The following is a 22,555-nucleotide window of genomic DNA, read 5'->3' as shown; positions in this document are numbered from 1 at the left end:
TAGAAACTAGAGAAGAGGAATACAAAGAAGCTGAGGCACAGAGAGAAAAAAGGATCTCTAAGAATGAAAGAATATTGAGAGAACTGTGTGACCAATCCAAGGGGAGCAATATTCGCATTATAGGGATACCAGAAGAAGAAGAAGAGAGAGAGAAAGGGATAGAAAGTGTCTTTGAGGAGGTAGTTGCTGAAAACTTCCCCAATCTGGGGAAGGAGACAGTCTCTTAGGCCATGGAGATCCACAGATCCCCCAACACGAGGGGCCCAAGGAAGACAACACCAAGACACATAGTAATTAAAATGGGAAAGATCAAGGATAAGGACAGACTGTTAAAAGCAGTGAGGCAGAAATAAGATCACTTACAAAGGAAAGCCCATCAGGCTAACATCAGGCTTCTCAGCAGAAACCTTACAGGCCAGAAGGGAGTGGCATGATGTATTTAATGCCATGAAGCAGGAGGGCCTGGAACCAAGATTACTTTATCTGGCAAGATTATCATTTAAATTTGAAGGAGGGATTAAACAATTTCCAGATAAGCAAAAGCTGAGAGAGTTTACCTCCCACAAACCATCTCTGCAGCCTATTTTGGAGGGACTGCTATAGATGGAAGTGTTCCTAGGGGTGGATAGCTGTCACCAGAGGTAGTAAAACCTCGGTAGGGAGGGTGGAGCAGCTGATTGCGAGGCAAATGCAAAATTAAATTGACTATCCCCAAAGTCAATCAAGGGATAGACAAGAAGTACAGAATTTGATACCTAATATATAAAGAATGAAGGAGGAGAAATAGAAAAGAACCTTTAGATTGTGTTTGTAACAGCATACTAAGTGAGTTAAGTAAGACTCTTAGTAAGGAAAGTAATCTGGAACCTTTGGTAACCATGAATCTAAAGCCTGAAATGGCAATAAGTACATACCTATCGATAATCACAATAAATGTAAATGGACTGAATGCACCAATCAAAAGACATAGACTCACTGAATGGATAAAAAAACAAGATGCATCTATATGCTGCTTTCAAGAGACTCACCTCAAATCCAAAGATATGCACAGACTAAAAGTCAAGGGATGGAAAAAGATATTTCATGCAAACAATAGGGAGAAAAAAGCAGGTACTAGTATCAGACAAAATAGACTTCAAAACAAAGAAAGTAACAAGAGATAAAAAAGGACATTACATAATGATAAAGGGCTCAGTCCAACAAGAGGAAACAACCATTATAAATATATATGCATCCAACACAGGAGCACCAGCATATGTGAAACAAACACTAACAGAAATAAAGGAGGAAATAGACTGCAATGCATTCATTTTAGGAGACTTCAACACACAATTCACTCCAAAGGACAGATCCACCAGACAGAAAATAAGTAAGGACACAGAGGCACTGAACAACACACTAGAACAGATGGACCTAATAGACATCTATAGAACTCTACGCCCAAAAGCAACAGGATACACATTCTTCTCAAGTGCATATGGAACATTCTCCAGAATAGAGCACATACTAGGCCACAAAAAGGGTCTCAGTAAATTCTAAAAGATTGAAATCCTACCAACCCACTTTTCAGACCACAAAGGTATAAAACTAGAAATAAATTATACCAAGAAAGCAAAAAGGCTCACAAACACATGGAGGCTTAACAACAGGCTTCTAAATAGTCAATGGATCAATGACCAAATTAAAATGGAGATTCAGCAATATATGGAAATAAATGACAACAACAACACAAAGCCCCAACTTCTGTGGGACGCAGCAAAAGCAGTCTTAAGAGGAAAGTATATAGCAATCCAGGCATATTTAAAGAAGGAATAACAAACCCAAATGAATAGTCTAATGTCACAGTTATCAAAATTGGAAAAAGAAGAACAAATGAGGCCTAAGGTCAGCAGAAGGAGGGAAATAATAAAGATCAGAGAAGAAATAAACAAAATTGAGAAGAATAAAACAGTAGCAAAAATCAATGAAACCAAAAGCTGGCTCTTTGAGAAAATAAACAAAATAGATAAGCCTCTAGTCAGACTTATTAAGAGAAAAAGAGAATCAACACACATCAACAGAATCAGAAATGAGAAAGGAAACATCATGAAGGACCCAACAGAAATACAAAGAATTATTAGAGACTACTATGAAAACCTACAGGCTAAAAAGCTGGAAAACCTAGAAGAAATGGACAACTTCCCAGAAAAATACAACCTTCCAAGACTGACCCAAAAAGAAACAGAAAATCTAAACAAACCAATGACCAGCAAAGAAATTGAAGTGGTAATCAAAAAACTACCCAAAAAAAAACACCCGGGACAGATGGATTTACCTCGGAATTTTATCAGACACACAGAGAAGATATAATACCCATTCTGCTTACAGTTTTCCAAAAAATAGAAGAGGAGGGAATACTCCCAAACTCATTCTATGAAGCCAACATCACCCTAATACCAAAACCAGGCAAAGACCCCACCAAAAAAGAAAATTACAGACCAATATCCCTGATGAACATAGATGCAAAAATACTCAATAAAATATTAGCAAAACAAATTCAAAAATATATCAAAAGGATCATACACCATGACCAAGTGGGATTCATCCTAGGGATGCAAGGATGGTACAACATTTCAAAATCCATCAACATCGTCCACCACATAAACAAAAAGAAAGACAAAAACCACATGATCATCTCCATAGATGCTGAAAAAGCATTCCTCAAAATTCAACATCCATTCATGATAAAAACTCTCAGCAAAATGGGTATAGAGGGCAAGTACCTCAACATAATAAAGGCCATATATGATAAACCCGAAGCCAACATCATACTGAACAGCGAGAAGCTGAAAGCTTTTCCACTGAGATGGGGAACAAGACAGGGATGCCCACGCTCCCCACTGTTATTTAACATAGTACTGGAGGTCCTAGCTAAGGCAATTAGACAAAACAAAGAAATAAAAGGAATCCAGATTGGTAAAGAAGAAGTTAAACTGTCACTATTTGCAGATGACATGATACTGTACATAAAAAACCCTAAAGGCTCCACTCCAAAACTACTATAACTGATATCAGAATACAGTAAAGTTGCAAGATACAAAATTAACACACAGAAATCTGTGGCTTTCCTATACACTAACAATGAGCCAATAGAAAGAGAAATCAGGAAAACAATTCCATTCACAATTGCATCAAAAAGAATAAAATACCTAGGAATAAACCTAACCAAGGAAGTGAAAGACCTATACCCTGAAAACTACAAGACACTCTTAAGAGAAATTAAAGAGGTCACTAACAAATGGAAACTCATACAATGCTCCTGGCTAGGAAGAATTAATATCGTCAAAGTGGCCATCCTGCCCAAAGCAATATACAGATTCGATGCAATCCCTATCAAATTACCAACAGCATTCGTCAATGAACTGGAACAAATAGTTCAAAAATTCATATGGAACTGTCAAAGACCCCGAATAGCCAATGCAATCCTGAGAAGGAAGAATAAAGTGGGGGGATCTTGCTCCCCAACTTCAAGCTCTACTACAGAGCCACAGTAATCAAGACAATTTGGTACTGGCACAAGAACAGAGCCACAGACCAGTGGAACAGATTAGAGACTCCAGACATTACCCCAAACATATATGGTCAATTAATATTCAATAAAGGAGCCATGGACATACAATGGGGAAATGACAATCTCTTCAACAGATGGTGCTGGCAAAACTGGACAGCTACATGTAAGAGAATGAAACTGGATCACTGTCTAACCCCATACACAAAAGTAAATTCAAAATGGATCAAAGACCTGAATGTAAGTCATGAAACCATAAAACTCTTAGAAAAAAACCATAGGCAAAAATCTCTTGGACATAAACATGAGTGACCTTTTCATGAATATATCTCCACAGGCAAGGAAAACAACAGCAAAAATGAACAAGTGGGACTATATCAAGCTGAAAAGCTTCTGTACAGCAAAGGACACCATCAATAGAACAAAAAGGTACCCTACAGTATGGGAGAACAGATTCATAAATGACAGATCTGATAAAGGCTTGACATCCAAAATATATAAAGAACTCATGCACCTCAACAAACAAAAAGCAAATAATCCAATTAAAAAATGGGCAGAGGAGCTGAACAGTTCTCCAAAGAAGAAATTCAAATGGCCAACAGACACATGAAAAGATGCTCCACATCGCTACTTATCAGAGAAATGCAAATTAAAACCACAATAAGCTATCACCTCACACCAGTAAGGAGGGCTACCATCCAAAAGACAAACAACAACAAATGTTGGCGAAGTTGTGGGGAAAGGGGAACCCTCCTACACTGCTGGTGAGAATGTAAATTAGTTCAACCATTGTGGAAAGCAATATGGAGGTTCCTCAAAATGCTCAAAATAGACTTGCCATTTGACCCAGGAATTCCACTCCTAGAAATTTACCCTAAGAATGCAGCACTCCAGTTTGAAAAAGACAGATGCACCCCTATGTTTATTGCAGCACTATTTACAATAGCCAAGAAATGGAAGCAACCTAAGTGTCCATCAGTAGATGAATGGATAAAGAAGATGCGGTACATATACACAATGGAATATTATTCAGCCATAAGAAGAAAACAAATCCTACCATTTGCAACAACATGGATGGAGCTAGAGGGTATTATGCTCAGTGAAATAAACCAAGCGGAGAAAGACAAATACCAAATGATTTCACTCATCTGTGGAGTATAAGAACAAAAGAAAAACTGAAGGAACAAAACAGCAGCAGAATCACAGAACCCAAGAATGGACTAACATTTGCCAAAGGGAAAGAGACTGGGGAGAATGGGAGGGTAGGGAGGGATAAGGGCAGGGAAGAAGAAAGGGGGTATTATGATTAGCATGTATAATGTGGGGGGTGGGGGAAAGGGGAGGGCTTTGCAACACAGAGAAGACAAGTCGTGATTCTATAACATCTTACTATGCTGATGGACAGTGACTGTAATGGGGTTTGTTGGGGGGACTTGGGATAGGGGAGAGACTAGTAAACATATTGTTCTTCAAAAAAAATAATAAACCAAAATACAAACTTTAAAAAAAAATTAAAAAACCAAGTACTTACTCTGCCTTTCATATATGAACCAACAGTTGATAAGAAATGTTTCTGTACTGAAGTATTTCAGCTAATAAAAGAATGCTAGAACTAGAACATCGTCGTTTTAAATCCCTGAAAATTAAAGAATCTACACAGGCATCTAGCAATGGCTGTTCACATCATAAGAGACAATCTGACATTAGTGCCTCCTGATCCTAATGAAAGAACACACCACCCACCTGTGAAGTTGTCTTTTTTTAAAAAAGGCATGAACCTAAATTCAGACTATGGGAAACTCTATGGGACAATAATCCAATCTCTTCAACAAATATATTACAAGGAAAAATAGAAGATAGTGGGGAATCTTTAGGGTAAAAAAGGCTTAAGGGATGTATCAATCACAATGTATGGATCCTTACTTGGATCCTGTTTCAAGCAAGTATTTTTAAAATTTACATTTATGAGTCAATTAGAATATTTTATAGACTCTTTATCTTTAAAAGACAGATGCTGAAATACTTACAGATGAAATATTTACCTCAGTAGAATGGGAAAATGGGTGATGGGGTTACAGATGAAACAAGCGGTTGATAACTATTAAAGCTGGTTGATGATTTCATGGGGGATATACCACCCTACTTGCTCATATGTTTAGAAATTTTTTTCGATAAACTTTAAAAACAGAAACTGAAAAAAAAAAGAGGTACTCGTAAAGAGGTACTGATGTGCAGTAAATGTTAGCAGGATGGAAGTTATTGTTGTTATTGACAATTTCCTTCATCCTATGGAATGACTGTGGTAAAAACTGAATACCTTTCTAAACCAATGCATTAATGACTATCTTTCTGTTTTTCCTCATAAATATTTTATTTTATCTATTTGCAATTTTAACTTTTAAATCTTATATTTTATAAGGAATAACCATGTATTGCTATCACATGCCTCCATTTACCAGATAAGTTACATCACTAGCTCATGCACTTTGGCAGTGTTAAGATCTTTTGAACATAATGTGAGCTAATAATGTTGAAGCGCCAGTATATTGTTTTAATATTAAATACATATCATCCAACAATAGATTCAGTTGAATATTCCTGTTTATGCTCATTGATAACTTTTTATTTTCTAGTTAAAATAAAATAAGTGGGAATTTTTTTAAAAAGTTGACTAGTTATAAATAAAGTTTTCCAGTTATAAATAAAATAAGAGTGTGAATTTAAAAAAAGTGCCCATATCTTTTAGCACCTTCTTAGAAACTTAGATTCCTGACCTGGAGAGTGCCTGGGAAATTCACCTCCTGGGCCAACCTAATCTAAACTTTACTCTAGCAAGCTGACAAGCCACATCTATTGTTTTATTCCTGGATGAGGTTACAATATTAAAAGAGGGGGAAAAAAATGCCCAGCAACTTGTATGGATAATTTTGATCATCCTTTATACATGCCAAATCAAGAATCAAGTAGAATTATGCATTGAGCCATTATTCTTCTGAAATATCTGCTCTTCTTCAGATCTACCTCATTACAAAATTTTTGTTAGAAAGTATCCAGAAAAATATCCATTATATAGCTTTGCTTTTGTGAAGGGACTGTGTTTATGTCACATCATATTGATTGGTAGTGCTACTGAAGACCTACAAAATTCCCTCAGAATTAAAATGAAAAGCCATTTCTGGAATGATGAATGAATCTAGGTTTGTTTGGGGTTTTCCTTTTGTTTGTTTTTGCTTAGAATGAAGAGCAGTTCATACAATAAACATTTTACATCAGGTCCTTCAGATTAATTTCCTTTGAGTGTTTTATCAACAGAAATCTATACAGTTTTGATATTTTTATCAAAGTGGTGTATTGCTTTGGTCAATCTCATATTGAAACTAATGAAGACTTTTTAAAAATAGCTTTAGTTTGCAGGTTAAGTTAAATTTCTTCAACAATCTGCACTATTTAGCATCACCTCGTATTTGCTTTGGTGGGTGGGGGTGGGAAAGAAAACACACAACATAGATCCAAGTAATAATTTCGACAGATGAACTTTGCTGTTATGCAAATGTCCTTTGTTTCGTGCTCTAGTGAGCAAGCTACTGTACCAATGCTCTTGGCAGTAGTACAAGACTGAATCCATGGAAGCATGTGTGTATTTACACAAAAGAGGCTTCTAAGCTACAAAACTCCCTTCTGTTTGGTTACACTAATTTCCCCTGAATGAAGTTTGTATGCAAGCCAAAACAATGGTAGTTATCTTGTCCTCTAGAGTTCATTCCCAGTAGAATGAGGTGAATAATTGAACCCTTTCTAGATAGCCCAGTCATATGCTATTTTTAATTCTTCCCCCATCATTTTGACACTGTGATCATTAAAAAAAAAATCAGAATATTGGTAATTGGAACTTTTGTTAGTATGCGAATCCATCCCTCCATATTTTCCCATCTCTCCTCATTTTCTGATCTATTTAAATCTGACGTGGTGGTTAAGCTAAGCATCCCATTGTGGCATTCAAAGTATTTCAGGTGTGTGAGGCAAATGGAAGCATCGCAACAATATAATTAAGCTGATACAGGGAGAAATCAAAAACTGACACTGAATTCGAGATAGTTTGGGCCAAAGGCCAAAACCCAGTTCCTCCAGTGAATGCCGACACAGTGAATGTGTGCCTTTTGTCAGCAGATGGCTCTGTTCAACACAGAGTCAAGTCAATCCAGGCTAAATGCCTCCATCTGCAAAGGAGAGAGAACCCTCAGATCCTTACCTTGGCTTCACGGGGTCCTAGCACATGCACCACAGGTGGCTGTACCCCCACAGGTCGTGATGGTCTTGTGGTCACTTGTCCCCAAGCACTGCTGTTTGTACCTCCATTAACAATGCTCACCAGTACCCGATATTCATACTTTGTCCACGGGCTGAGAGCAGAAGTCTCGTCAATAAACCGCATGGAATGACTTCTCGGGAGAGCCACCAGGGTAGTCACTTCTTTCTTCCCTTGGGCTCTTCTCTCAATTGTGAAGTTCTCCACCAAGCCGTTGGGGTGAGTGGGAGGTTGCCAAGATATAATCACAGATGTTGGGGTATCTGAGAACAACTCTGGACTTGGGATGCCTTCTGGTGCATCTGGGAGCGTCCACACAGTCTGGGACTCTGGTGAGAGGGAACACCCTTTTGAAGTACAGGCCTCTACCTGAAACTTATAGTCCGTATAGGGTTGTAAATGGTTCACAGTGCAGTTAGTGACGTTTCCAGAAGTTTTCAGGGAGAGATGGCCATGTTGGTAAATGTTGTAATGGGTAATGACCCCATTGCTCCTTAAAGGATGCTGCCAGGTGACCAGCATCGTTCTTGACTTCATGTCCAGAAGAATCGGAGGGTCCACAGGTCCAGGTTCTATGAAGTAGAATAAATACAAGAAGGACATTTTTTAGAAACTTCCCACATCTCCTCAAAATGAAGCTAAGTGAGCGATAACTCTTCCACAAGGGTATGAAATTGGACACTTAGTAAAAGCCAATAAGTAAATAAATAAGTATCATAAAGACAAGGACCATGACTGCCTTGCTCATAAATGTGCAAAATGTACTTGTTAAATATTATCGAACCGAATTGTCATTTTCCTTTCCAAGATAGCTTTATCAAAATCATTTCTTTTATTAAAGCTAATGATTAAAAATATCATGAGGCATTTCCTGAAATAAAGATATTAAAAGAGAAACAAACAAGAGCACAATTGCAAGCAAAGGTCTAGTTTCTGCTCTAGTTTCTAGAGCCCCAGTAGCTAATTATAATCAATAACACTATCATAACAAACCTGCACATTTTACAGCCCAGTAAAATCCTTCAGCATCTCTCATTATATATTCCATATAACACCTAGTTCTGTTTATCATTCTAATCCATGTTTTGCAATTTATCTACTCCCTGTTAATATTATAGGTGATTTTTTACTGTGACTGTGACAGAAGCTGCCGATTTAGCTCTTTCACCTACTGATAAATAAACAATGCACAGATCTGACCTTTAGGTTAACAGGTTTTATGCTTGCCCCACTCAGCACTCTAACTGATTCAATTATCATAAAGGTTCAGGAGGCTCCATGAATACTGAAAAAGGCCCACCATATGCCTGCATAGGTGTTGTGGAACAGCAAATATTCTGCAGCCCTCCAGAGAAATTCCTTAATTGTAAATAATTTCACCATGCGACACAATCAAGTCACCTTGAATGCAAACCCCCCAGCCTGCAGAGGTAAAGTGTTATTTAAGCTTTACTGGGCTGCGTTAAATTCTGCAATTTGAAGGGCTGTTAAGTTTTTCAATTGAAATTTCATTTAAAATGCAGGTGCTTTTTATTATATGGAGGCTTTACTGCTCTCTAGGTACAAGCAAGAACATGGTGCGATAACACAAATCTGGCTCAATCACTGATCAGTAACAGCTGTAATTCCAGAACATTTAGCATTCTTATAAACCACGGCCTGAAATCTATAAATTGCTACAACAGATCAAGAAAATACTATATCCCCTTTTTCCGCCCACAGCAATTTTGACATTTATGAGATTTTTCTGTGAACATTAGATTTTATTGAAAATTTTTTTTAAAAAAGATATACTTGGATTTAGTAATTGTTTAAAACAGCATTGATTATGTGAGTGTGTGTATGTGATTCAGTGTTACACCCAAGGTTTGAACTGTTAAGTGCAACCAGTGCTTGGCAAAGCCAGTGACTGCTGTAACAGCCAGCTATACGAGCACCCTGCCACACAACATGATCCATGTGCTTGTCACCAACTGGGCTGATGGTAGAATCATAATTACTTTTTGAGAGGAAAGATGTTACAGTGAGCTAACCCTGAAATCAAGACATTTCTGACAATCTGGTAATGCACCCTATTTGAAGAGAAATACCCTGAAAGTACAGTGATTTTGATATGGATTATATTTTCCGTTTTAGTCTGTTGTTAGCTTTCCTTTTGAAGCTTTCTGAACACCGCTGTGACACTTCTTACTTTTGCTCTCTGGTACACAGTAGCAGTAGCAATTATTATATCAAACTAGGGATACAGATCCTGTCTTGTTTATACATGTCATCCAGATTCGGCTATTTGTCGAAGAAAAGCAAATGTGAGTCTTGTAAGATATCACTGTTGTTTTGGAAAACTGAAACCTCTGAGATTGGGGTCCATAAAATCAATGGTGGAGATTCAAGCCTTTCATGTCTCACCTATCTCCCCCTCCCCCTCTAAAAAAGGAATACTATTATGTTTAAAAACCAGAATATTTTCTGTTAGGGTTTTCACCAGGGTCTTGCACAATCTCACATGGGCACTGCAAGCTTCTTCAGCGTAAAGGAACAACAATGATGCAGTTTGTTCTCTGTGATGATGGGGATAAGCCTTTTATTTCTCCCGAATAAGATATCGATGGTATTATGGGTGAAACATCCATGATAATGAGATGAACTTGCACTTCAAGTCCCCACAGAACACAGGCTTCCCTTAAAGATCTCTTATCTTGGGAAAGAAGAGATGTTCAATTTCAACTTCATGATTTTTTCTTGCCCCTTAAAAGCCAGCATACATTTTATTAGCTTCCTGCTCTAGCTGAGTCGGCTCCCTGCTCTTGTAGCTGGAAGGGTCCTTAAACTTGTGTGATTCAGGAGAGGGAGCTGCAAGCAGCTTAATTAGCTCCTTTGGCTAGGGAAGTGTTAACACCTGAATCCTGGCACGCTTTCAATTTAGTGCTTTAAAATGATAGGCCGAATCATCTAATTCTATATACAAATCAACTGGCAGGCTACTGCATGGTTGAAAGGGTCACCACAATTATGTAAAACATGAGTAATAACTATAATTGGGGTAGTTTGCTAATACAATAAAAAGCTCCGAACATGAGAAAAGTTACGCTCGTAGCAGTAGCTATCACTTTCTAAAGTAAGAATTCATGGATGAAATGACATGAAAAAGATGGTTATAAAATTTTAATGGAATGATAAAAGGCAAAAGTCAGCCTCTCAGCTGAATTCTTAAAATCCCTATATATCACAATCAGCTCCTTAACTGTAAAATCAATGTGGAGTATAACATGTTGTCAATGCGGCTGTCACTGGAGGGGAGACTGGGAAGTATGACAACCACACAGCTCAACTGGCCAGTGATGAAAATACAACTGTACAGCCCTCTCCGCGGGTGTAATTGTTTAGAGAACTCCCTCCTGGAGCTGGGAACAGGAGCATCCTTTCTGTTCAGATCACTGATTCATATTTCAGGCCATTTCATTACAGCATTAATAACGGAAAGTAGTTGCGCTTTGGCAAATGAAATTATCTTTTATGGGAAACTATTTTGCTCATCAGCTTCAAAAGTTCAGCCCCTGCCTAAAACAGAGCAATAAAATCACTAATGGAGGGGTCTGCTTATTTATTTTTATGCTCGGGTGTGTGTTTTGGGAAGGGCACCTGCACACACGCATGCACGTGTGTATGCGTATGAAAAGCAGTTTGAATGACTCACACCTTCAGTGTGTATGTAACTTTCAGTGGTGGTCATAGATCTCTTCGCTTGTTTGCTATTACGGATACCCACGAGTGCTCAGTTTTCGTGCCAGGGCCCCTTTATTTCCCTGAAGCTACTTTTTACCATTCTAATTAAAAACTCAGTCAGTCTAAAAGCTCTTTTCAGTAATATTAACTCCACGAATAGATATGCCCCAATTTTGCCAATGAATCAAAAATCAAAGTGGCAAATATATGGATATGTAATTATTAAGAGTGATATATACTAATTGTTAACGTAGCCTTTTGATATTCACTACTGGTATGTTAACACAGTAAAGTGATGGATTCTGCCTTCTCTCTAATCATGAATTCTTTTATCAATTTATTATTTATATCCCAACTACTTCCCCAAAGGATTTTTGACAGCTCATAATCAAACACTTCAATGAAATAAAGAAATTCTAATCTTGTGGTGATGAAGAGGGTGCAATAATTGTATTCCAAAACAAATATTAAGAATGGGAACTACAGTTTTGCACAAAATGAATGCTCAGTTTCTTGACAGCTGGTAGAATAGGAAATGGGTTGTGTAATAGGGCATCATTATTTATTTAAAGGAACATCTGAAGACTAGAAGAGCATTGAAATTTAAAGGATACTATGTGACAGTCTACAGGTTGGAGAACCAATATTGGGGAACTATTTTTCTCCATTTCTCCTGAGATAAATACAGAATAGTCTAGGAAGAAAGCTTTGCCATCTAGAACTGGGGCATACTGTACAGTGAATGAATGGTTATAGATTCTTCCTTGAAAGTTTGGGACAGAAAATTAAATGTGTTGATGTGAGAATTTATGAATGCAAAAAAAAAATCCTAAAAGAACTAAAGGTTCCAAATTGGAAGCACAGTGTGCCTCATGTGCCCCCAAACAACTCAAGAGATCAAGGGAAATTGAGTCTAGATGGAGAGAACATTTCTTAAATTGATCTATTCTTTCACAGGACTTTCTGTTGGTCACTTTTAGTTTTTAATCTTAGGATATAAAAGCAAGAATTTCAAATTAATAATAAATATTTGCTTTTACTAATTCTGGAAATGCAAGAATTTGGGGGGTGGAATTTTTGTAAAAGGAAACAAACTATGGACTGACATACATACATACAGAGTCATGTTGCTCTCAAAAATCAGTAGATAAAATAATTTGCTTTTAATCATGGATTTTCTGTTATGATAAAATAGATACCCACATTACTGTGTGAAAGGATAAACATGTCAACATTCAAAAGTTAATATTTAATGCAATTAGGCAATGTATTTGGAATGTAGAAAACAAAATAATTATGCAGCACTACCGAAACTTGTAGCTTATACCTCTTCCTTAAATAAAATAAAATCTACTGATGTAAATATGCTCCACCCTCATTTAAAAAATGTCCCTATTTTTCTCTTGCATAGAACACTCTTAAGATGCAGGTTGAGACTTCAAATTCTAAAATTTACTAATAGAAAGATGTCTGCTATGCAATATTAGTTTTAAACTTTAAATACTCTGAAGGGTACATATATACTTATTAAATGATTTGAACTCCAGCTCCAGATTTATCTTGATGAATGAATCTATTATCATACCACATTTTCACTTCCCCTCCTTGTCACAAGGACTGAGAGTTTTGCTCTCATTGCAGGGTACAAGAATAAGACTGAGGAAAAGTGTTTTCCTTTTGGAATTTACTTTCTATACATGCTCCCCCCTTAATATAATAGCACATAATTTGGGGCTCACAGAGGCCTCTCTAATTAGAACATTCTTGATCCTAGTCCAGACAGCCAAGGTTGAATCACAGGGACAGCAGGCAGGCTGCCTCTGGCCAAGGCAAAGAATGAAGATTGCTTTTGGGTTTCCTTCCCTTACATTTGCCTCTCACCCTCGCCCTCCTTGTCTCCTACCAGGGGCTGGGCCCCTGGCAGAACGCAGTGAAAGCCCACCTCCAGGGCTCCTGTGTCAGGACACCTCCTACAACAAGTGCTCTTCTGCCTTCTTCTGGACCAATGAGGAAGTAAACTTGAAATTTGATACTAAAGTGAACTCCAAATATACATCATCCTCTCTTCCTTCTTCTGGTCTTCTCCTCTGGAAAGGCTTTTCTGACACCCCACGTTCAGAGAAATGCACTTCCTCTGGTCTTGCTCTGAAAGAACTCTCAGCTCTGTATTTTTTTTAACTATGGATGTATTTTATGTCCCGTTTGCCAAACAGTGGAGGCCTCAAGGGAAGAGCAGTGTCTTATTCATCCCTGTAATTTTAGTGTCTCTTTTTAATACCCAGCAGATACATGGTTAATGTTTGCTTGGTTGATTTTTTATAGATTTGCTTACATGAAATGCTTTCTAATCAGTATTTAGGGTGTAACAATTTTGGGGCACCTGCTTTATATTAGACCCTCCACCAGGCCCTGGATGTACAGCAGTTCCCCCTCATCAGCGGGGACTATGTTCCAAAACCCTCTGTGGATGCTTGAAGCCACAGATAGTACTGAACTCTCTACATACTGTTTTTTTCTTATCCACACATATCTTTGATAAAATTGATGAATTAGCAAAATTTTGCCAGTCAACAAATGAGGAAGGAATATGTTATGTTAGACTTGGATTTCAATTAACAATGCAGTGTTCTTCTGTCTTACTCCAGAAGAACCTCTATTCCTCTGTAAACTGCTCTGGGGGAATCTCAAAGATGAATGAATGGGGAAAATGCTCAAAAATGCTGATAATAGGAAAAGTAAAGCAGAATCCAGAGGTAGGATAATTTCCTTCATTGCTTCATCCATTGTTCACAGTACAACTGTCAGTGAGGAAAAAATAATAACCAGATCTAATATAATAAGCAAATACAGTGTATGTAAATAGTACTTAAAAATCTCATTGTGTAGGAGATAAGATATGTCTTCCTATTTTTCAGTGTAGGTCAGTCAAAACTCATAAACAGTCTGTTAGCAAAACAATAAACACATGAAAAATTATCTAAGTACATCTACAGAATAAACTTGAACTTCTGCCACATTTTATTTAATACTGCCTCTTTGATTAGTGGTGAAAAATGTGCAGTCTTTAACTACAAATTTGGTGAAATGATCAAACTTTGAAGGCTTTTAAAAATACATGACAACTAAATGGTCTACTCTAAAACCAGTTTGGGGTTTTGTTTATTTGGAGGTAGAGAGTAATTTTTTAGAAAATACTCTCATTTTGCATTAGGTTAATGTAATTGCTAGTACATACCATATATTTTTGCTATTAAAATGACTGAAATAAAGAGATAATCCATATTTCAATCATGTTACCTGAAAAATCTTGAGAGAAACAGATCATCTGACTTTTATTGGTCTAGGGGATTGACATTTATAAAGAAAAGTGGGTTAGCTCATATTTTACATAGGGCAGGATTTTAGAAGGCAAAAGAGCATGTTCATATTTAAGCTGAAGTAGGAAGAAACTTGTCTTTCCAGACAACTACAATTTCTACGTGCATATACTGCATAGAAAACGATTGTAAATACACAAGAGAGAGGGCACAATAATATAATTAAGAGTGGTGGTTGGTTCTGGTTAAAAGATATCAAAAATTTCAGCTGCTAGGCAAATGTCTTCATGCTATTCATCACATGTTCCAAAGTTTAACATAATCTTAAAGCATTTTTGCAAGTTGCAAGCATGCCAGGTGCCTGGACTGCCAGCAGCATATGAAAAAGTAAAAAAGAAGCAAAAAAAAGCATGAATTGTTTGTATTTATCTGGTTGCAAATAGTCGAACAGTACACTGACCAAGTTGCCTGGAACAAACATCTTTTATTAACACACGTTTAACAGGATTTAAAATATTCATAGGAAATGTGCATTATTATTATTTGGCATCAGCACACTAGATTTTTAAAAATGCATGGAACTGGATATTGGTGGTGCTCTGATGTAAATGACAAATTATTTGGGAAAAAATATATATTAAAATTCCTCACAGCCCTTTTCTCTGTCCGTGAAAACTTCTTGCACCCAAGCATTTGTCTCTCTGGTTATCTTTCACTTCCTGCCTAGGCTTCTCCTTCTGGCTTCAGCTGTGTTACAGGCTTGATGACAGTCACAGCCTTGCTATATCATACTAAAAACATTGCTCGTTGGTGACCTATTTTGGCACTGGGAAGTTTCAAGGCTTTGGCTGATGCAGAAAAGTACCTACTGGTGGTATGAAATTTAAATGTGAGCATGAGATGACTTCTCTGCTTCATTCTGCAAGATGATAAGTAGAGTTTCTATACTGGAAATTGCACTTGGGCGAATGGGAGGCACTGGTCACGATCAAGTGTGTGGGGCGATTCCGGCTTGCAGCTGTCAGTGTGGGTGGTTTTATAAGCAATACTTTGAAGCCTTGTCAGAAAAACTGCTTGTGCCCAATGCTAATCACTCAGTCTTTGTCAGCTCAATTGCGCATCCTTTCAGAGATGGCATCCATCTCCACTGACAGCCAAAATATACAGGACATGGTCATCATGTCCCAGGGGTAAGCATGCCCTGGTAACTTAACCTGGAGGGACAAATGGCCAGCCTTTGGCCTTTCTTAATCTGTATGACTTCACAGGGTGCACACGAAGCAGAGGAAGGAAGAGGTCATCAGTCTCCGGGAAAGGATTTAAACAAAAAATGATGGCTGGATTTCTTGAGTTAATACCTGCTATAAAATCAAGCGTTACTAATTGTTACTAAAGGGAAATGCAGGGTTAATACTATTCACTTCAAACCCAGGCCCTAAAATATCACAAAGAAGGCACTGTCTCTGTGCATGAAAATTCTAACCACATAAAGTCTTTGAGACTTGTTTTATGGTAAGATGAGGCAGGAGATAAATTTGCTCAACAAAGGCTGCTGTGCTAATTGCTACTTTGCAATGTTTTGGGCTTTGTTTATTCACATAACTTTCTGCCTATAGGTAGGAGATCATGGCCCCTTTTCAATAATTAACCACTGGGGAAACCCAAGTATTGCCCTTTTTTCCGTGGCTTTAGAAATCATGAATTCCAAAAAAGGAGACCATCCCCTCCTCTTCCACTGTGGCCTTCTGCTGGGCCATTCCCTCTGCATTGGGTTCAATAATTACTTTTTAATGAACCTTAATTAAGTTTCACCAAGCATGTGCTATCCAAGGAGATTAAAAACGCATTTTCAGTTGTTTTTAACAAAACATTTCTTCAAAAAACTATTTTGAGGGTGAGCTCTCCACTTCATAAATCTGTATACGTAGGTGACCCTGCTGTCAGATTCCCCAGCGTGTATATAACATTCCCCCTAAAAGGGGTGTAGGTGTGTTGAGTGGTGTGTTAATGCTTTCTGAGTTCTGGGTGTCATTTATTGCCTTGTGCTGATAATTTGCTAAATGGTACCCTTGAGACCAAAAGGACCGATGTGCCCTTGTAAAGTACCTAACTGGTTCCCAGGGAGCAATTATAAATTGGGAGAAATGGATGAAGCATTATATGCTACTGTTCTTAATGGGTTTTTTTAAAAATAAAGTATGCTTTATGGAAGGTAAATAGTTCTGATTTAATTTCATTTGATGTCCTTACTAAAATAATATAATTATTTCAGAAATAAAAGAACCTATTTAACATACAGTTGATATTGTTTCAAATATTTGTGCCTTATGATTAATATCTAGCCTTTTGAAAGTCACTCAGGTTCTCACTGCATATAGAGGCAGAATGGCAATTGGCCAACAGAGCAACATCTCCTAAGAAGCCACTGATTAAAAGACTCGACAGGATTAATTCTAAAACCCTCATTGTTCAAAAATACAGCATCCTCATTCACTCTGTATAGCTTGATTTAATTTCCAACCTTCCTTAAAAAATTATACTTCCATATATATGCTTTTATAGAGGTAATTTGTATAAAACTAAATATTATAGCTATATATAACCTAGTAAAACATATATATGCAAACATAACTCTTCCATAGAAAGCTAGAACATTCTGTATTATTTGAATAAGGCAATCCAAATCTACTCTTTGTAAAATGTGCAGAATGATTATTCTCAGACGATACTTCTCTATTCGGGATGCTCTCATTCAGGTATAAGTAAAGTACAAGGGAATTTGCTTCCAGAACAAGGTATAAGATGCTCTAAGCATCCTCATGAAATAAGGCCCCTATTGCATATTCTTCTGCCTGCCAGTGTTCCTCCAATGCTGAGAACACTGTTACATGCGGTCACAGAGTAGAAGATGATAACCATTCTCCTGCAGAACTCTAGAGCACACTGAGGGATCGAATGGGGACATCATCCTTTATTGTGAATTAGTTCTTCCTGTATGCAGGCCTATCCCTCCAGCTTTTCAAGTCCACATTTTTCATTTTTCTGGAGAATATGCCCACACTTGCCCGGGAAGAGATTATTGTCACTAAACATCAAGAAAATAGGGGAGGTTTATTTCTTCATTTTGGAAAATCTGAAGACATTTAAGACTCCCTAGTGTAGAGGACATTTGGCTGTGTTGGGCAGGTTACTTACTGTCCTCTGTGGTCATGAATAGAATCCAAGAACTCTGTGCACTGTCAAATCCATTGGAGGCAACCAAGCGAAGCTCATACTCCATGTACGGTTGGAGATCTCTCACTTCATAGCTTAACGATGCAGAAGGACTGGAAAATAACCTACATGGGAAAGAAACTTAATTAGGAAGTTTTAGATTCCAAGAAATAAAAGAAAAATCATATTGCAGAATTTTCAGACAGTGTCAAAATACATTTAAGTACTGTAATTTCTGTTGTCACATATCTTCTTTTAAAAATACACAGCCATTTGGCTGAGCATTGGTAATAAGCATTTATATGGGCTGTAAATTCTAGTAGTATTAAGTTAATTCTGCTCTAGAGCTAAGACTGATTGGCATGTGGAATTTGTAGAGTAAGTATTATCATTTTGTAGCCATAGTTCAGATGCACATTTTTGGGTTCAGGTTGTGAGCTTGCTTTGTACAATACACGTTTCTCAGGAAAGTTAACAGTGAGGAAATCTTATTTTAAATGCTATATAAATTAAAGATAGATATTTTTACAAAGGAAGTAATTATCTCCTGGGGTGTTGTTTTCTGTTTGAATTTTTAAAAGGTGGCCTTTATTTGTTATGTATGAGAACCAATTTACTATTCAAACTCAAGAGACAGTTAAGTATGTCTACATTGTAAAACCCAGGTTATGGTTAAGACGACAAAGTACATGACTCACTCTAAAAATCCATGGGTGGAGGGGCCAGGCCTCATCTGGAGCTGGTATCTAGGGGAGCCGGGGGCATTGTTCCGAGCTGGTGTGGACCAGACAACGCGGAGACTGGTTGGAGTGGCAGATGAAAGCCTCGGAGGCAGCACGCCATCTGGAGCTGTCGAAAAACACAGATGAATTAGAGCAGAGAAAACTGTGGAGAACATATGCTGGATGGAATCGAAATGCTCCATATACTGGAAAAACTGTTCCTCAGGATCAACAACAATGTTAAACATGGTCCATTTATTTTAACATTTTCTTTCCTGAACTACTGTACTTCCTTATTGTTCATTTCAACACAATTACATTAGTATTCCAGTCTTAAAAGCCAGCCCCCAAACAGCAAGACAAATGGATAGGCAGCACGTTCACACCTGTACTTCTGTTTGTCTAATTGAAAACACGTAGGGAAATTAGTGAAGCAAATATTAAAGTACCTTTTTAATTTAACTCTTTGCTCAACAGAGTAATCGAACAGTAAAGGAGTCCAGAGCTTTTATTTCTCCCATCTATGTCAGCCATCGCTACCTTAATCCACCACTAATAAACACAACTGGCTTTTTTTTTTTTGAGGGAAGTATATTAAAATTGTATTTTTCTACCATGATAAATATACCTGATTGGCTGAAAATAGCACATTCTAGCCTTAATTCTCTCCTATGAAAAGACAAACACTAAACTTCCAGCCTCATGTGTTTATATAGGTAGTTGTCCCTTCTCATAGTGACACTGCCTTTATTAAAAAATTTTGCAAGTTGGGGAATACATGTTGCTTTTTCTAGTTTAGTTGATTCTCTGGCAAATCTACCCTAAATTCAGCATACCTGCTTGATATAATCTTTCAAGAAAATCAATAGTTCTAGAAGGCCTAATAAGAATCAGAGAAACTAAAGACTATTCTAAAGAAGTTGACAGGATTACTCTGGTTATTAATTTTTCCAACAACCATAATTTGAATGAACCTATCAGATCAGAATTTGTCCCAAAACTCATCAGAAACTCAAAAGCAAATTAATAATTACCTAATGACTCTGAGCTTATGTTTCTTAACTTTTAAGCAGGAATATTATTTTTCTTTTGCGGAATTATTGAAAAGAGCAGAGACAATTTAAATAAAGGGCCATATTTTGAGTCCTGGTAGTTGTTTATTGTTAGTTGTTGTTACCACCATTACTATTACATTGGACTATTTGAAATTCTCTTACTTGGTGTGCTACTACAACATAACTTTTAAGAACATTCTGATTATTGTAACATAAGTTCCTAATGATCAAGGATCACTAGAGGCCATTGTGAATAAGAAGAAGGGATCAGAATAATGAAGACAAACATCAAAGTTCATTTTCAACTTTCTTTTATACATAACCTTACATAACGTGTGTTTTGTATGCTGTCAAATTCAGGCGAACCTGTCTATGAACTATGAGGCTAACAAATGACCAGTGATGAGAATGGAAGAATTAGATTACATGTTTCATCAATCTGTTGTAAGGGTTTGAAGTTCATCAATAATTCACTAATTTATTCAATAAACATTTATTGAGCCTCTGCTCTGTGTAGTGTTCCTTGTGTGGAGGGATAACAGCACTAAGAAAAATAGGTACAACCCCTGACCCCGCGGAACTTGTAGGTAAATGGAGCCAACAATGAACAGATACGGAACATCACAGCAGATGGCAATAAGTGTTCAGGAGAAAAATAAAGCTGGGTAAGGGAAGAAAAAGTGAAAAGGAGTGTACAATTCTAGTTATAACAATTCAGATTAGATAAGAAAGTTATAGGAAGAACATGTCATTTGAGTAGGTGACGTTTGAGCAGAGACCTCAGTGACGTAAGGGGGGTAATCATGAGGATGTCTGGAGGTACAGCGATCAGCCAGAGAGCAGAAAGTGCACAGGGAGGGAGAAGGGGACAGCACTGCTTGTGCTTATGAAACAGTAAGAAGGCTGATGTGGTTAGGACAGACGAAGGAGAGGGAAACGAGAAGAGATGGGGGGAATAGGCAGGTCTCTATCCCTCTAGGTCCTTTCTGGATCTGGTCCTAGAAAGTCACAGTAAAGACTTTAGATTGCATTCTAAATGGGATTGGGGGCCATTGCAGGGTTTTAATAAAAGGAAATGGCCTGATTCTAAGGGGGTAAAGCCTACTCTGTGCTAATGGAGGAACAGGGGCAAGAGTAGAAATGGGGAAATCGCCTCTTGTAGTAACCCAGGCGCAAGATGACAGCAGCTGGGATTTGAGTGAAAGCAGGGACAGTGCTGATGTAGTTTGCTGTTTAGTGAATGTGGAGTGTACTGCTAAGAGAAAATAAGGGAGTTAAAGACGATGCCAATGTTTTCAGCCTAAACACCCCAGGGCATGGTGTTGTCGTTACTGAGATTGGGAACACTAAGGGGAGAAACTCATGGAGGGGATCAAGAGGTCTGTTTGGTTCATGTTACATTTAGGAAGTATATTACACATTTTTAGTAGAGACATTCAGGAAGAAATTGCAGATGTGAGTCTGGATAGGAATTGTGGCTCAATGCTTATATGATATTTAATGGCTGTGACTTGATGAAATAAACAAGGGGTTGAGAGTAGCAAGAGCATAGAAGAGATCTGAGAAGTGAGCCCTGGGGGTCCCCCAACATTTTGACATCAGGAGGAGGCCTCTGTGACAAAGAAGACTGAAAGGAGTGGTCAGTGAGGTAGGAGAAGGTACAGCCTGGAAGCCAAGGAAAAAAAAACATACCAAAAAGGGAGAATATGATCAATTATTTCAAATGTGCTGAGAGTTCAAGGGAAGAGAAGACAGAGAGGTATACATTGCGTTTGTCCCAGTGGAGGCGTTTGGTGATCTTGACAAGAATATTTGCAGTGAACGCCTGGGCATGGCAGTCTTAAATGGTGAAAGTAGAGCAAAGAATGAAAGGGTACAGTACGCCAGACAGATCTTGAGATATTTGTCCTAAAGGTGAGTAAAAAATGGAGCAGCATTTTAGAGAAGCTTATGGTAGCAAAGGAAGGTTTACTGAAAATGAGGGGATGGGACAACATATGCATATTTATTAGAATGATCCAAAAGAAATTGGGGGAAATGCTAATGGAGGAGAAGGAAGAATAAATGCCAGAGCAGATTCCTTGTGTGTGTGTGTGTGTGTGTGTGTGTGAGAGAGAGAGAGAGGCAAGCCAGTGTACATGTGAACTGAATAGAGAGCCACTGCATGTGGGCTGTTTAGTAAGCAAGGACAGTCCACCCATTGTGCAGAAGTGAATGCAGAGATCAAGGCAGCAGATGCACAGGGACAGGTATATTTGGTGATAGAAAAACAGCAAAGATCTCTTCTGATGGTGTCCATTTCTCAGTGAGCAAAATAAAAACAAAAGTATCAGGTCAATGCCAAAGTGGCGCAAGTGAACTGCATGCTTTAAGAGAGAGAAAATGGTATGCAGTAGCTCTCTGTTACTAGAAATGTGACGTGATGAGGAAATGAAATGACTGCTGTCCAGGGCCAGTTATACAATAACTTAACTCTAAATCTTTGGTCTGAAGGACATTCATTATTAAAGACTTTTTAATTGATATTTTTATCTGTGGACACAAATAGTTTTGACAATTAGGAACTCTTTTTTTTTATATATATACATCCAACTGATGAACAACAAATTAACATATCAAAAAAAGGATGGGCAAAAAGTAAACTGCAATTGTGTATAATGTAAAATACAGAA

The 22,555-nt window shown here is 37.7% G+C and overlaps 1 protein-coding gene across 1 annotated transcript in view; it reads right to left on the bottom strand.

Moving 5' to 3' along the window:
• USH2A (usherin) overlaps positions 1-22,555 on the bottom strand; it is a 722,977-nt gene that overhangs the window by 217,977 nt on the left and 482,445 nt on the right. The window contains exons 38-40 of the mRNA XM_036931704.2: positions 18,805-18,955; positions 18,089-18,231; positions 7,797-8,425 (exon numbers count right to left, since the gene is read on the bottom strand). Of these exons, the coding sequence (XP_036787599.2) occupies positions 7,797-8,425; positions 18,089-18,231; positions 18,805-18,955 (923 nt within the window). The remainder of the gene's footprint in view (positions 1-7,796; positions 8,426-18,088; positions 18,232-18,804; positions 18,956-22,555) is intronic.

This window comes from Manis pentadactyla, chromosome 19, assembly GCF_030020395.1.
Source record: "Manis pentadactyla isolate mManPen7 chromosome 19, mManPen7.hap1, whole genome shotgun sequence".
Taxonomy (NCBI): domain Eukaryota; kingdom Metazoa; phylum Chordata; class Mammalia; order Pholidota; family Manidae; genus Manis; species Manis pentadactyla.
This window is presented reverse-complemented; position numbering and strand designations above follow the sequence as displayed.